This window comes from Chenopodium quinoa, unplaced genomic scaffold (genome assembly GCF_001683475.1).
Source record: "Chenopodium quinoa cultivar QQ74 unplaced genomic scaffold, ASM168347v1, whole genome shotgun sequence".
NCBI classification, from domain to species: domain Eukaryota; kingdom Viridiplantae; phylum Streptophyta; class Magnoliopsida; order Caryophyllales; family Amaranthaceae; genus Chenopodium; species Chenopodium quinoa.
The window spans coordinates 1839968-1856646 of NW_018744460.1; the positions used below are offsets into that span (position 1 = coordinate 1839968).

Below are 16679 nucleotides of genomic sequence, written 5' to 3' on the forward strand. Positions count from 1 at the left end.
AAAATAAGCCTTTTTTCTTTTGACACATAAATATAATGGTCTTCAATCTAAGATGCGCAATCTCAATACTATAATGAAGCAAACATATAAATTATATATATATATATATATATATATATATATAAGACATAAAACACCTTGTTCTAAAAAAAAAGAAAAAAAAAACACCTTTTATTCGCAATAATAGGTGGCACTTTGGCTTGCCTTACGACCAAGGCAATGAAATGCAATGCAAGGCCATGTCAAGGAAATGCATCTTAAAAAAGGATAACAAGGTGGGTGAAGGCATGAATGAAATAGTTTTGGGCATCAAGTATGCTTCCCAAGGTTTTTAGTTCCTATGAGAATCTTGAAAAACATGTTGATGTCTAACCTAACTTGTCACTTTGTCAAGTTCATAAATTCTCTAAATGCAAATTTTAAAGGCTATAATACACAAAATTGGACCAATTTAAGAGATCTCGAAACTCGATGTTGAAAACTCAAATGATGCATCTCGAGGGTTATATAATGTTGTTTGCAATCATATACAACCACTTCCACTAATTGATTGTGGTGGTTGATCTTGAGTTGATGAAAAAAGATGTGTATGTATTTGTTTAAAGGCAAAATTGGCCGCAACACTCTTAAGTATGACTTAGGTGCATTGAGCACCCTAAACTTTGTGTAGTAGCCAAAATACCACCAACTATGGTGTTAGGTGCGATGCGTTCCTTAAATGAAAATTTTCGGCCTCTTATTTTACCCCGGAGGAGGTGAATCTATGAGTGCCAAGTGGATAGGAACTGTTCACCATTTCTTTAACTGTTTTGAAGAGTAAAGATTCACCTCCTCCTAATAAATAAGTGGCCGTAATTTTTCTTTTAAGTCACACATCGCACCTAATACCATAGTTGGTGGCGTTTTGGCTACTACGCAAAGTTTAGGGTGCTTAGTGCACCTAACCCATACTTCACGGTGTTGCGACCAATTTTTCCTTATTTAAAATTGATAGTAGTGTAAAAGCAAAGTTGATTTTAACCACTCAAGTCTCATGGGGTCCATGAAAAACATCTCATCCTCTTTTCTTTACAAGTCTAGAAAAACAAATAATTGTCCAAAACTGAAGGCTATAAATTCATTTAACTTTAATATATTGTATAAATTTGACTAATATTCATAAGCAAATTAAATCTATTTTTGACATGCATTTTCAACCCTAAAAAGCGGTCTGATCCAAGCTTGTGGGTTTTTGACAAACATTTTTGAACCTTGGCTATTTTTTTAACCCTCAGCCCGGCCCGCCTCGCCTTGCCCCTTGATCATCTCTAAACTAAATGAGATAGTGTAAAAATTCAAAATGACGCATTTGTCCAATAACGAGGCATGAGACAACTTTATTTCTACCATTATGGGGGTGTTTTGGTCAATTAAAAGTCCCTCCTTGTCGATCAAACAAAAACCCTTTTCCAGTTTTCCTCCTTCTCCCTCCTTCCAAAACCAAGACCAACTGCAAAACGCCTAAAACCCTAGTTAAATCACTCTCTCTGAAACAAACTCCTTAATTCAGAGCTCTCAAAAATGGCGTTAGGGCTTCGAATCTTCACCGAAAGAGCCAACGATGACGTAGGTCAACCAATTCTAGACTCCGACAATGGCGAAGTGCTTATGCACATTCAACCTTCTGTCTCCATTGTCCTCGGAACTCGCTCCCCTGAATCACCCGGCACTCTTTACATTTCCTCCAAGTATTTTCTCTCTCCTCCACCAGTTTTCCCCCTTTTTGTTTTTCTTTCGATTGCAAATGTTTGATTTTTGTTTGTGTTTTGTAATTGTAGGAAAGTAATATGGTTGAGCGATGTTGATAAAAGCAAAGGTTATGCTGTGGATTTCGTTTCGATTTCGCTTCATGCTGTTTCTAGAGACCCTCAAGCTTATCCTTCTCCTTGCATTTACACCCAGGTTTTTTTTTTGTTGGGTTGAATTTTATGTTCTTTGTGTTTTTTTTTTTTTTTTTCTTTTTTTTTTCTTGCCTTACTTGATTCCAGAAGGTAGATTTATGTGTTAATTGAGTATGTTTGTAAAGGTATTAGTTGATAATTGGTTGAGCAGTAGTAAATTGCTCGCGGGAGCTCGTGTTAATTGAATTGAGATGATTGATTAGCATTTTCTGCTGATGTGATTAGCATTATGGACAATTGAGTAAACACACGTCATTTGATAATGGAAAATGGTCTTGAAAGATTTAAAAAACTTAGTTTTGGAGGTAATAACCATTCGTGGCTTGCAGATAAAGGAAATTATGCACTTTTGTTTGTTGGTATGAGAGAATCAAGTTGGTGATAAGCTGTAAAGATTTTATTGTTCTAGTTTGGTTGATGGCTTGATTCTCTTGTACCGTACCCTAATGATTTGGAAAATGGTTTTTGTAGCAGTCTATTGGATAGTTATTATCACTTTTGTCTTGGCACCAACCCGGAGTTGAACTAGGGTCTCACCTTAGGTTAGTGATGAAAGGGGCCTTGATTTTACCAAATAGTCCTGAGCGTTCATTTCCCAAATGTGGTCTTCACTGAAACACTAAACTATCAGATTAATGTTTTGAAGTATGAGGACTAGTGTTCTGTTTCTCTGTGATTTTTTAGTTGAGGCAGTTGATTATTACTTTGGAATCATGTATCTGAGCTAGCTTACTGATTTCAAGTTATGATTGTCATTCTCAACTGTAGATTGAAACTGGAGACGATGAAGACGAAGACGAAGACGAAGATAAAGATGAAGAGCAACAGGAAACTGTTGATTGGTCTTCTGGATTATCAAAGGTCAAAGAAATGAGGCTTGTTCCATCAGATCCTACTCAATGTATATTTCTTTCTCCTCTCTCTCTCTCTCTCTTTTTTTTTTTTTTTTTGGGTGGGGTGGGGTGGGGTGGGGTGGGGGGGGGTTGATATCATGCATCCTCCTGATTATTCTAATATGTTCCTAATACCATTATGTTTATGTTTGATAGTGGAAACTTTGTTTGAGGTGTTCTGTGAATGCGCCGAGTTGAATCCTGAACCCATACTAGGTAAACAACTTCTAAATGCAAATTGAAGATAACTTTGCTTTATCAATCTTGTCTACTGACCTTGATTCCTATTCTACGTTCAGGTGGAGATGAAGAGGAGCACAATTGGATCTTCAGTGCTGACCAGTTAAATGCTGAGACATTAGGTAACTGTCAATTTTCACTAGCAGATTTAGCAACCTTTAGCTAGTGAAGTGCTGTGTTTTTGAAATAAAGTAACAATGGACATACAGTATTTGTATGGTAAATGACCTCTTCCACGGCTCCCGTCCACCGCTCCACCTTGTGTTATTTATCATCAAGACATCAACATAGCAATACAAATAACCTCGCGTGAAGATTTCTCCATGAATTTCTGCATGTTTGAAAATTTTCATACTGCCCCTCACAGCTAGCTCACTAATTATTTCACAATGCTCTCTCTCTCATTGGTGGCCCCTGCATTCTGTGCACATTCACCATGAAGATATATAGCTCTTACTCAAAACCCTAATAAATAGGCAGACAAGAATGACAATTAATCTAATTCTATTAGAACTATGGAGCATAACATTACTTAGAACTCTTAGGAAACTCAGTTAATTAGGAAACAAAAAATTCAATTACTCCTAATTCTACCTTCCAAATCACAATCAAGTGATTATACAAGAACAAGACCGGAAAGATATTCCTGATTTAAATCACTTAGACTCCAGGCCCTAGAAAAATTGTTAGATACAAACACCTAACTCCTGGTCAGGGCCCTATACAGTATACATGACCTGTATGGAAAGATGCTCCTAACCTAGGATAAGTTCCAGCCCTCAAGCCCCTTTATCCTACCTGCATTGGGGGATGCTCTCTTATGTTTCCTGTCTCATGTGTTCCCTTTACCACCATATTGGGTTAATTCCTACTGATTTCATGACTTTTGTTCTGCAACAGGAGGAGATGCTTCTAATTGGACTTTTTCAGAGAATCTTGTCGATTCAATAGGTCATTCAAATGGCGATCATGACTTGGCACAAAATGTACTTCAGGTATGTTTACAAATGTTAATGCATACTTGTATAATTTATATTTGATCTCAAAGTTTATTGCCCTTATGATCAAAAGAGCTTTATTAATACATCTCTTTTTGCCTTTCTCTGTCAATATTAAATTTCAAGCCCTTGGATAGTCTGAGAAGGTCTCACATACTGTCCTATTTAACCTAAATAATAAACTTGATATCATTAGGAAGAGTTTGAGACCAATCAAACTGAGTAACCAACCATATATGTTAGTAACTGTCAAGTGGAGCTAAGTCCCTACTAGTATTTCCCTGAATCCATGTTATGCAGCAATTACAAACAAACAGGGTCTATTTAAAGTTTCTTGGATGTTGTGATCTGGGTTTGTTGTCTGTGTTTTTCTTGGGTGGAACAGTTTTTTTTTTTTTTTTTTTTTTTTTTTTTTTTTTTTATGATTCTGGCTATGTCGATAGATACTTTCTGGTTTTCAAAGAGAGGCATTGGGAGCAATTGAGTGTGTTGTAAACTTTTACAGGAATAACTTTGTGAAATTACTCCGTATGACTATGAAGCTTCCATTTTTATTATTCTCTCTTTCATTGTAGGTATATACATGTAGACTATGTAGTAACCTGTGGCTATATTGAGGAGTGTTGATGTTTAGCTTTAAGATGGGAAGTTGCCCTACTCTCTTCACCTTTGAAATATTAGGCTCTAGGTTTATTTAATTGAGATAAAGACTAATGACCTCAGCCGGGGGCATCTATGTCCAGGAGATTTCGAGTGAATATGTATCCTTAGTTGGCTATAATAATCCTTAGAACACTCAAAATTGATGTTGATTTGTGCTGTCTTTTACCTGGCCTTACCACCAAGTCCGCCATGCAGGAACATGTTTAGCTGTCTCTTGTTTTTTATGCGTTTTGTCCATCTAAGTTGAGGCTGGTTTGACCTAGATATTGATTTGTCTTTGTTTTGTTGATCCCATAATTTTGCTGTTACTTCAATGTCTCAGCAATGAATCTTCCCACCTGTTAGTCTAGCATATAATAGAAAGCCGTCATTAAAAATGTTTTTTTTCTGTTCCAGCTGCAAATCAATGACCAATGTTTTGAAGATGCAGAAGAAATGGAGCATGAACATGATAGAAACAATGGCCGCCAGTGATCTACAGCAAATGCAAATGTTTCTATAGATATAAATTTAGTTCTGATTTTGAGACCCAACTTTCAGGGAAATCAAGCATTGAGCAAGTTGATTGTGGTTGTATAGTGCTAAATCTTGTGGTGTAATTGACTGGTAATAGTTAGCAACTTGTGCTTAAATCTGGAAGACATTGAGAACAGGCTAGAGCTTTATATACATGTAACTGTAAGCGCTCACATATATAATGTGTGGTTAAGAGTTTTTGTGCAAATCCTGTCCATTTATGGGGGATGAAGAACTAGTTTTGTTAACTCGAGATTTTGAAGGCCTTACCAAGCTACAAGAATTTCTGTGAAATCATGGATAACTTGCATTCTGAGACCCTTGAAAATGATCATGCTTTCTTCCCACTAGCCAAACACGATATTTGGGTCCCTTATCGGAACTTATTTTAACTAACCTTAACTCGTTTGAATCAATAAAGTTCTTATCTTCTACCCTTGAGTCCTTGACTCCTTGCTGAGCCATTGGGTCCATTGTGTATGCGTATAATTTGTATCAACTTACATGTTCGCCTTAAGTAATACCTAATATGCATCCTGTAAAATCTAAATAATGCAGTTAAATTTTTAAAACTGGTAATATTCTACAGTGTATCTCTAAAACTTGTTCCCCTAGGAATAATATTTTACTTCATATACTAGTAAATCTTTATTGGTGATTGTGAAGACTCAAGTTGGTCGAAATCATTATTTATCCCAACAATGGGAGGTTTTAGCAATTTTTAACACTTTCAAATGAGTAAATGGCTAACTTGCAGGTAATCACTCATTATAGTACGATGATCAGAAACGAGTAGATAGGCGGTTGAAGTCCAACAATTCATGAGAAATCAAGCAATCTAAATCCATGAACAAATGACCATAATGTGATTATGAAACTAGATGCCCAAGGTTCTATAAACAGAGGAAAGGAGTGAAGGACACATAGAAGATTTTTGAAAAATTAGACAAGGGACAAAACACTTTTACGTTCACACAATCACACACTCTTTTAATGAAGCAAATGGACAATGCTGTCAATCCAACCCTCTTTCTTTCAAAGCCCTTGCATAGCCAAACCCAATTACAAGGAAATAATTTTTATAGTATCCAAAATTAGTCAAAAATAAGAGGATTGGATTGTCGTGCTCGTGCCTGATTGGCTGGCTCCAACCAACTTTGGTAAATGAAATTCATGCACGACCCATAACCCATTAACGTGCCTTTCGTGCTATGTTAGGGTTTTGTCGAGTTTGATTATTTTTGTATTGTGCTTGACCATCTCTCATATCAACCTAATCCAAGTCCAACTTTATTTGAAAAATAATTAATACAACATAATTTTCATTAATTCTATTTATATATGAAAGACAAGATAAATTTTAAAAATTTCAATTACGTAATACTATTTATACATTCAGAACCACGATATGCAAATGACCTGTCAATTCGGGTTAACGGGTCGGGTTTGAGTCAAATTTCGGGTCGTTTGGTTCGAGTGGTTGGAAAGGTTATCATTACAAATTATGATAAATGGGTCAAATCAGATCTATTTTGGGTCATTTGGGTTGGGTCGGGTTTGGGTTCTCTCTCAGTAAAACGGGTTTGGAATCGGGTTGGGTGGGTTATCGGATCGGATCAGGAATTGACAGGTCTAACGCAATAGTTGTTGTTGTTTTTTATTTTTTATTTATTTTTTTAAACGCAATAGTTTTATTCTCAAGCTAAATGGCTCATGATATAATTCTCACCTTAACAACCAAATGAAAGTAGAAGCCCTTTCACTATGAAAGCCCAATAGTATATCCCACCATAAACCAGAATAAAAAAAGCCGGCCCTAAACCCATAAGAAAATCTAGGGTTTTGGTTGTGACATTTATACAAACCCTTTCTTCTTTACTTTGCTCTCCATTTTGCCTTTGCCGTCGCACTGCCTAGGTCTTCCTGTTTCTCTCTCCTCTCTCAGCCTCACTCAGGTACTCTTTTCTCTCTCTTCTATAAGCTAATCATTGTATTTCAATGGAAAATTCATCTTAATTTCTGTTAATTATATGTAGGTAAACAGCAAAGGTTGCAGCAAAAATGGCGTACCCCATGAAACCCACGAAGCCTGGTTTGGAGGAAGCCCCTGAGCCTACTCACAAGATCAGAATCACTCTTTCTTCTAAGAATGTCAAGAATCTCGAGAAAGGTATTCTTTTGTTTTGTTTTGTTTTTGATTTGGGGTTCTATGAATTTGTTGTAATTATTGTTATCAAGTTTATTGCTTTATTGATTATTATTAGCTTTTAAGCTGAAGTTTAGCTTATGGTTTTAATTGTTTGTATAATTGAATGAATTTGATGTCGTTTATTCATTAGGTAGTAGTTGAATTTTGTGATGTTTATTTAGTATGTTATTTTGATGAGATTATTCATTTGGGCTATAATGTAGTGATGAATTTTTGGAATTTTTTTTTGGGTGAACCTTGGATTTTGTGTTTTGGTGATTGGATTTGTTTTGCCGAAACGATAATATCATGTTGAAGATGATCTGATGTCGGTATCCCAAAACTTTTGAAATGAGTACGAAGAATTAGCAGCAATGCATCTATGGATTAGTTTGATTGACTAGGTTTTGTATGTCTACTTCAGATTTGGGTATTACACGTTTATTGCCACGCTTACTTTAGCACCAGTTGATTAACCTAATATTCGAAAATTGTAACTGAACAATTTTTGATAGGGAACTGAATCAAATTTAGAAGTGAGGCATTTGATGAAGCTCTACATGAGACAGGACATCCTTGCCGTAGACTTTGCTATAGTGATGTATCTACATTTGAGTTGTAATTTGCTAGTGTTCTTAAGCTGTAAATTAGTTGCAGCTACGTGTTTGAGTCATTGCTGTACTATGATTGTGGAGTTCACTATCAGTATTAGAAATTGCTTACTCTTGAGTTAATTGTATCTAAATTTGATTTTGCATGGCTTGATATGTTGAACAGTGTGTGCTGATCTTGTACGTGGTGCCAAGGACAAGCGTCTTAGAGTCAAGGGACCAGTAAGGATGCCCACCAAGGTTCTGAAGATTACAACAAGGAAAACCCCATGTGGTGAAGGTATGTCACAATTCTTATAACTAAGTCCTATAATATAACTTTGAGGACTTAATAAATTATAATTGTAATAATTAAGTCCTAATATTTCTTTGAGGACAATAAATAATAATTGTAATAGATGGATGAACTAGTTTGATTTTTTTGATGTTGGATTGTTTCGGAAAGTCCTTGCTTACATTATTGAACACAAGAGGTCTTCTCTGCTTTCTCTCCCTTGATAACATTATTCAAGTTTCTTGTTTAAATGAAAGCTACTTATAACCTGTGATTTGAATTCAATCTGTGAAACAATTAAATTTTTGTGATTGTAACATACATATATTCTTCTTAAAACATTATATGTATTGTTTGTTGGGAGTTGGGAGTAATTATTGTATTGAGGGAAATTTAGTGAGATGGTCTGTCTTCGTACCTGTTGAATTCTTGCAGGATGTTCTTTTAGCACATTTTCTGTGTATAATTACATTTGTGGCTTGTTTTAATCTTGCAGGAACCAACACCTGGGACAGATTTGAGTTGCGTGTCCACAAGAGAGTCATTGACCTCTTCAGCTCCCCAGATGTGGTCAAGCAGATTACATCCATCACCATTGAACCTGGTGTTGAGGTTGAGGTTACAATTGCAGACTCTTAGATGTTCTGCTATGCTTTAGGGCTTTCATAGTTGTTGCCATATATAGTGGTGCCATCTTACTCAGAATTTTGGAGATAACTGAATTGTTTGTTTGAAGAGATATTTTCATTTAGTTATTAATGTTATCAATCTTATCATGTTTTTGAAAGCATTGAACATGCGTTATTTCGTAATGCTTTATCTATAGAACTATCCAATTTGAGTATGGCTGTTCAATGCCAAAATTTTGTTGGTTACTCCGAAGTAGCACTTGTTTGTGTTCTTCTGAGGAGCGGTGACACCGAATGAGTTGTATTTTCATTTACTTTTTGTGAGACTAAGATGATCATTTGATACTCTAGGGGGGATTTCTGTTTTGGATTAGTTAACTTGAGTGTTTCAAATTTATTTTAATTCCACTCTGTTCAACACTTGTGCTGTACTTGAGTGATTATGAACGCTGAAACTTGAACTTTGTTTAGGCTTTTGGCAGTACAAGGGAGATAATAAGATTAAAAAAAATGCTACATTATATATATGTTAATGTTTTGATTGAAAGGTTGAACTTAGTGCCCTGAAAATGGTGGTATTTGCTTAACAGTAGTGCATCTTCTAGAGTACTAAAGATGGAAGCTTTAGCAACATTTCAAGCTCTTCTTCTGGATACTTGTGGGACAATATCCTTCCATCTGAACTGGAATTGTACTGGAGAGTATAGTTTTGGGCATGCCTTGATGCCTTTGAAGGCTTTGATCTGCAGGCAGAAGTCAGTGTATCGACTCTATTGTGCATATTATAGACTGAAGTTGCTATGCTGCTTCCCCTCCCACTATCTCCTCGATAACATCGAATAGTAACTGAAAACCATGAAAAGTCATATTTCGAAGAGACTTGCATATACATTATCAAATACTTGTACAAACTATAAAGAATCGCTTCTAATTTAAGCCTTCGTTGGAACTTCAGTTCAGTAGTACAATGTAATGTATTTTAGTTTAATGTTTGTGGCTCGGCTCTCTTGAACCCAACATACAAAAAATGAAATGAGCTAATACGTTTCATCATGTATGAATCGCATAGACGTCTCAACCATTGTCACCCCTGTTACAGGACCAGGTAAAATTTCGTATCGCCTATGCTTATATTCCCTATGTTCGACGATGTTCACATGCCATATTTCCATGTATTATTTCCTAGATATTCCACTTGTAAAACGGTATGGAATGAGGCATATTCACCTTTTCGATTCCTTGTTAATTGTTAAGATCAACAATTCGTGGTTGGCTACTTCCCTTGCCTTGATTTTTTTCCTCACTTTTCCAAAATAAACACAAAGCCTATCATTTCCTACCCACAACCAACGTCTAAGATCCACCCATGCCCTAATCCAACGGCCATCACTCCTCCTCCTATCAACGGCCATACATATTTCAAAACAAGATTTATTGGACCCCACTTCTTTCTCCTCATCCTCTCATAATACTCCCCTCCACAACAAACTAACACTCCCATCTTCCACTCTTTTATCCCATCTTCTAACCAAGAGAGAAAGAAGTAAGATTGCCATTTTCATTATCCAAAACCAATATCAATGGCAGCTTCTTCTTCTCTTAGCACACTATCTCATCAAACACTCCTTTCGCACCCGAAAACACACCTTACTACCACTCCTACATCCTCCCTTATTGTCCCTACAACCTCTAAGGTCAATGGAGTGCTCCTTAAGTCATCCTCCTCTAGGAGGAGGCGTGCTGCGCCTCGTGCAACCGTTGTGAGGGCTGCGGCTGTGGAAGCGTTGGAATCGACAGACACTGATCAACTTGTCGAAAAGTCTGTCAATACCATAAGGTTCTTGGCTATTGATGCTGTTGAGAAGGCAAACTCTGGTCACCCGGGTTTGCCTATGGGGTGTGCTCCCATGGGACATATATTGTATGATGAGATCATGAGGTATAACCCGAAGAACCCGTATTGGTTTAACCGTGACCGCTTTGTTCTCTCTGCTGGTCATGGTTGTATGCTTCAGTATGCTCTTCTTCATCTTGCAGGCTATGACAGTGTCTTGGTTAGTCCCTTGTCTATGATTTAATTTGATTTCTCCTATTTGTTATTGCTATGATATTATTAATTTTGCTAATTTTTGTATGAAAAGCTGTATTTACTTTTAGAATGATTGATTCAAATTTAATTTTCCATCAAGCTACTATTTATGGTATCTGATGATAGAAATGAAATAAATATATGAAGGTTTGATTTGTAAAATTATGTCATATCCTTAATCACAGGGGTTGGGATGATGTGTTACGAAAATCGAGCTAAGCATGTCTAAGTGATAAAAGTTTACATCATGACCTCCTTGGTAGTTTTGGGGTTATGATCATGTACTTGAATTTTGGTTTATCTTGAAATATGCTTTTTGTTTTTTATTCTTGAATTTTCAATCATAAATTTAGTAATTTCACAATGATGAAGTAGCTCATGTAATTGATAATTAGGGAGTGGCTGAACAATAAGCTTGCTGGCATGAGGGGATTTTAGACTAATGAGTTTAATTACCAGTAATTTGTCTACTTAGAAAGTCAGAAGGTCATTGTGGCTAATTAATGTTCCCTCGATAATATTGATTCACTATTATTTGTTAGTTTATATTGTATGGTTGTATATGCATCATTACTTGTCTGATTACAAATCAAAATGCTTATGATTAACTCTTTAAACTTGTGTGCATAACCTTACACGACAATTAATATGGAACAGAGAAAGTATGTTCTTAATCAGCTCCATAAATCTATGATTCCTATAGTCATATATAAGTGTTTTCTGACTGTTAGTACATTATATGAACTCTGTAACAGGAAGAGGATTTGAAGACTTTCCGCCAATGGGGAAGCAGAATTCCTGGTCATCCAGAGAATTTCGAGACACCTGGAGTTGAAGTTACAACTGGTTGGCCTCTTGTTAATTTGTTTAATGAAAATACTATCAATGGGAGAAACTCATGTTATAACACCGATGAACAGATTTGGTTAATCGCTAAACTTTTACATATAATCTCAATACAATCTTTTTTTAACCCCAACATACTAAAAATTCCATGATATGATTAAAAATGGTCCATCACTATTGATGAATTAGTTAATGCTAATGCTGTTGATAAACTCATTGCATTTCACATTATGCAGGGCCACTTGGTCAGGGCATAGCCAATGCTGTTGGTTTGGCTCTTGCAGAGAAGCATCTGGCTGCTCGATTTAACAAACCTGATGCTGAAATCGTTGATCATTACACGTAGTACCCTCTTTGTTTATTTTGCTCTGCTAATTTGTGTTTTTGGTTGTCAGATTACTTCTGCATGTATAATCATACTTATAATCTTTGAACTTTCAGATACTGCATTCTTGGTGATGGTTGCCAGATGGAAGGAATTGCCCAGGAAGCTTGCTCGCTTGCTGGTCACTGGGGGCTTGGAAAATTGATTGCCCTTTATGATGATAATCACATTTCTATTGATGGTGACACTGCCATTGCATTCACTGAGAATGTTGATTTGAGGTTTGAGGCCCTTGGCTGGCATGTTATTTGGGTGAAGAATGGTAACACTGGTTACGATGAAATTCGTGCTGCTATTAAGGAAGCTCAGTCTGTCAAGGACAAACCCACTTTGATCAAGGTCTCTTTTCTGTTCATTGCAACTTTTAAGGCTTTGCTTGTTATAGTATTCTTTATCTGATGTGTTGCATCTTGCATGACGCTGCATTTATTCATATGTGAAAATTTTGACTGTTTTAGCCATTGGACTAATAATTACCGGCTTTTTTTTTTCATCCAATGAGTGAAATTCTATTTCTCATATGCGATTGAGGGTGTAGTAAATAGGTGAGACAGATGATTAAAGCATTTTGTATATGCAGGTTACCACCACCATTGGTTTTGGGTCTCCTAACAAGTCAAACTCATACAGTGTGCACGGAAGTGCATTGGGTTCTAAGGAAGTTGAGGCTACAAGGCAGAATCTTGGCTGGCCTTACGAGCCATTCCACGTTCCAGAGGAGGTGAAAAAGTAAGCAACATAATTGCACTTTCATTCCTTTTATTTAGTATTGTTATATACTAACTTATAATTTACTAATTCCCCAGGCACTGGAGCCGCCATACCCCTGAGGGAGCTTCCTTGGAAGCTGAGTGGACTGCAAAGTTTGCAGAGTATGAGAAGAAGTATCCTACAGAAGCAGCAGAGTTCAAGTCAATCATTACTGGTGAATTGCCTGCTGGTTGGGAGAAAGCTCTTCCTGTGAGTAGCTACTTCATCATCTCTCATTCCTAGCTAAAATTGCTGGATTCATAGAATTGTTTACTTTCTTTTTGCAGACTTACACACCTGAGACCCCAGGTGACGCAACCAGAAACCTGTCACAACAATGCTTAAACGCCCTTGCAAAGGTTCTTCCAGGACTTCTTGGTGGTAGTGCAGATCTTGCGTCTTCAAACATGACCTTACTAAAAATGTTCGGAGACTTCCAAAAGGACACACCGGAAGAAAGGAATGTTCGTTTTGGTGTTAGAGAGCATGGAATGGGAGCCATTTGCAATGGAATTGCCCTTCACAGCCCTGGGCTAATCCCTTACTGTGCTACCTTCTTTGTGTTCACTGACTACATGAGAGGAGCAATGAGGATCTCTGCCTTGTCAGAGTCTGGAGTCATATATGTTATGACCCATGACTCTATCGGGCTTGGAGAAGATGGACCCACCCATCAACCCATCGAGCACTTGGCAAGTTTCCGTGCCATGCCCAACATTCTAATGCTCCGCCCAGCTGATGGTAACGAGACTGCTGGTTCATACAAGGTTGCTGTTGAAAACAGAAAGACACCATCCATTCTTGCTCTTTCTAGGCAAAAACTTCCTAACTTGCCCGGAACATCCATTGAAGGAGTTGCAAAAGGAGGTTACACCATCTCAGACAACTCTTCAGGCAACAAGCCTGATGTTATTCTGATTGGAACTGGTTCAGAGCTGGAAATTGCTGCCAAAGCTGGTGATGAGCTAAGAAAAGAAGGAAAATCTGTTAGAGTTGTATCGTTTGTGTCTTGGGAGCTGTTCGAACAGCAATCAGATGAATACAAGGAGAGTGTCCTTCCTGCAGATGTTACAGCAAGAGTAAGCATTGAGGCAGGATCAACCTTCGGATGGCACAAGATAGTGGGATCGAAGGGGAAGGCAATCGGTATTGACAAGTTTGGAGCTAGTGCACCAGCAGGGAGGATATACAAGGAGTATGGAATCACAGTTGAGGCAGTTGTTGAAGCGGCAAAATCAGTTTGTTAGGCCACGGTGCTGCAGATTCTTTTTGCCTCCTGTTTTCCATTTTTGTTAACTGATCAAGTAGACAAGGCTCCCTGGTCAATCTAGTGAGTACTGTATTACAGTAAAATCGAAAAAAAAATTAGTTACTGTAAAGAAAGCGGATTTGATCGTTCCATTTGTCTAGATGAATTTCTAAGGCTTCTTACAGTAAGAATGTTTGTTGATTTGTATTTAAATCTTGCATTCAATGTTAAAGTATGGACAACATATTTCTAATAAGGAACAATGACAGTGATGCCGATTATGTGAAGCAGTTTTCTCTTCCCATTCAATTAGTACTTGTTTTCTTGAGATATGGCTGCTTATTCAACCTCGTATCTTTGTACGATGTTTGGTTGGTTTGTTGATGTGCATCACAGTAATTCCTTACTAAAAGTACTTGATGTTAATGTTAGAATCTTATGTTCTTTTATTTTGCCTAGTACATAAGAAACTTCTTGTGCTAAGAACTTCACTAAAATACCCTGGTTTTTGCAGTGACTTCTGAGTTTTGACGAGGTCTTCAGATTCTTGACTAATAATTTTGGAGAAGTCTTAATCAATACTCGTAGTTGCTACATACGAAGTACATATTTCTAAACAGCGATTAGGATGTCAGTGTAGTAAATAATGTCAACTACAACTACAAGTACATATTTCGATCGCCATTTGGTTAATAAAACATACATACGTAGTAATTAATTAAATGCCCAAATCTGACGTCAATTCCTCATTGTCCAAGACTTGAAATGCTGGACTTGATCGAGAGTAAAAAATTCCAAATATTGAAAACAGCAGATGATACTTCTGTCAGTGTCAAATTATGGTACCTGCGGACCAACAATGCAAGTGCCTACAAATAGTCTGACTTATCTCTGCATAAAAGTAAGAAGAGATCGGGAGATAGAGAATGAATCAGAAGTTGTAGAGGCATTTCAGAGATGCGCCTCTTCTTTACGAAGTCTCTCAATTATCGAAATAAGTAGACTGAACAGACTGGCTGGGGGAACAGGTTTGCAAAGCCTACAGATTTGACGACTATGAAGAAGAGGAAGATGACAACATAATGCTTTGGAAAATTACAGCTAAAAACACCAAGTGTTGATCTTCCAATACTTTGTTTAAGTTTTTGTTCTATTTCTTTCAGAAAATAACAACCTGTTAATTTAACTAGATGCAGCCACTAATTTTCTTTCACTTAACATAAGATTTCTGTATCTCAGGAACTACTGTAGGGAAGGTTATAAGGTTCTGAGTCTTGCTGATAACAGTCTGAGATGACCAGATGTTGATTGTCTGGAAAAAAAAAAAAAAAAAAAAAAAAACGACTTCAATTCACTGAGGGGTTGCTGTTCTGAATCACATTCCATTCGTTGCCAATTTCTGCGGTGACCTGATATAACAGTACAAATGCAGTCTTACAGCTGTACTGTTTGTAGCGCTGCTCCCATTTCCTGCTTTAGCGCTAGCTGCTCCAATTTCTTGCTTTGAATCAAGGGAAGATATGCCCTACTACTGAAGATAGCAATCACCAATTCTTTGTCATTCAACCAGAACTTGCAGTGTCGTTCTTCAAATGTATATATACAGATAAGTTGAAAATTATCAATTCAGGCCTGAGTTAATAGGCTTAATCGCTTAAGGCATTGTAGCATCGTTTCTGTTAGTTACTGCATCGATGATCTCTTATCTGCAGCTTTTTTTGGGAAATAGCATCATTGGTTTTCCCTTGTATGTCTATTTCTTTAGGAAATTGAGAGGTTTTCACATTTTTCTCTGTATTTTGGCTCTTGTAAGAATTGTAACAGTTAAATCTTTTGTAAGATTGTTGATTGAGTTTTCTCTTTTATGAACCAATAATAAAACTGCTTTGGTTTGTTTCTTGTAGATCCTTATATATGTTCATCTTTGGCATTATTATAGGCAACTGATGACTGACTGTTTTATAAGATCAGGCGCGGCTACTTCTACGATGCGAACCTGCTGCTCTGATCCTATTATTGATGAAATGTGTTTCTGCCAACATATGCGTTGATTCAGTTGGTTCCCAGTATTTATGCCACAATGACAATCCATATCCTTTCTGATTGAAACAATCAAATAACTCCATTTGAAAGTTGATCATCAAGGCTTCTAAGGTTTCCAACTGTCCATTTTTGTAACACTTGCCAATGCATCTACTGGGCATGTGTCTGGACAGTGTGTTCGTTACCCACACTGACATCTTCACTGCTATGGGTGTGTAATCTAAAATGAAACTAACCATAAAAGTTCATCAATAACGCTTCTAGTGATCGCCAGAATTGGAAAGTTGTTTGTTGCTTACAAAAATTATGACTGGTGAACCCTTTCTATAATATTACTTCAAAATGTGCTTATATTTTACCCTGAA

The 16679-nt window shown here is 36.9% G+C and overlaps 3 protein-coding genes across 3 annotated transcripts; all 3 read left to right on the plus strand.

The window, feature by feature from the left end:
• Positions 1-1418: 1418 nt before the first annotated feature.
• LOC110697186 (chloride conductance regulatory protein ICln-like) lies at positions 1419-5544 on the plus strand. The gene is made up of 7 exons (XM_021874533.1): positions 1419-1727; positions 1818-1941; positions 2709-2841; positions 2990-3049; positions 3133-3195; positions 3974-4068; positions 5131-5544. The coding sequence occupies exons 1-7, from the start codon at positions 1561-1563 to the stop codon at positions 5206-5208; spliced, it is 720 nt and encodes a 239-aa protein (XP_021730225.1). The 5' UTR covers positions 1419-1560; the 3' UTR covers positions 5209-5544.
• Positions 5545-7066: 1522 nt separating this feature from the next.
• On the plus strand, positions 7067-9302 carry LOC110697189 (40S ribosomal protein S20-2-like). Its single transcript, XM_021874535.1, has 4 exons — positions 7067-7205; positions 7287-7420; positions 8216-8329; positions 8820-9302. Exons 2-4 carry the CDS (start codon positions 7312-7314, stop codon positions 8960-8962), a joined length of 366 nt encoding a protein of 121 aa, XP_021730227.1. The 5' UTR covers positions 7067-7205; positions 7287-7311; the 3' UTR covers positions 8963-9302.
• Positions 9303-10426: 1124 nt separating this feature from the next.
• LOC110697188 (transketolase, chloroplastic) lies at positions 10427-14580 on the plus strand. Its single transcript, XM_021874534.1, has 7 exons — positions 10427-11006; positions 11797-11887; positions 12124-12229; positions 12329-12611; positions 12853-13001; positions 13079-13232; positions 13310-14580. Exons 1-7 carry the CDS (start codon positions 10533-10535, stop codon positions 14267-14269), a joined length of 2217 nt encoding a protein of 738 aa, XP_021730226.1. The 5' UTR covers positions 10427-10532; the 3' UTR covers positions 14270-14580.
• Positions 14581-16679: the final 2099 nt, after the last annotated feature.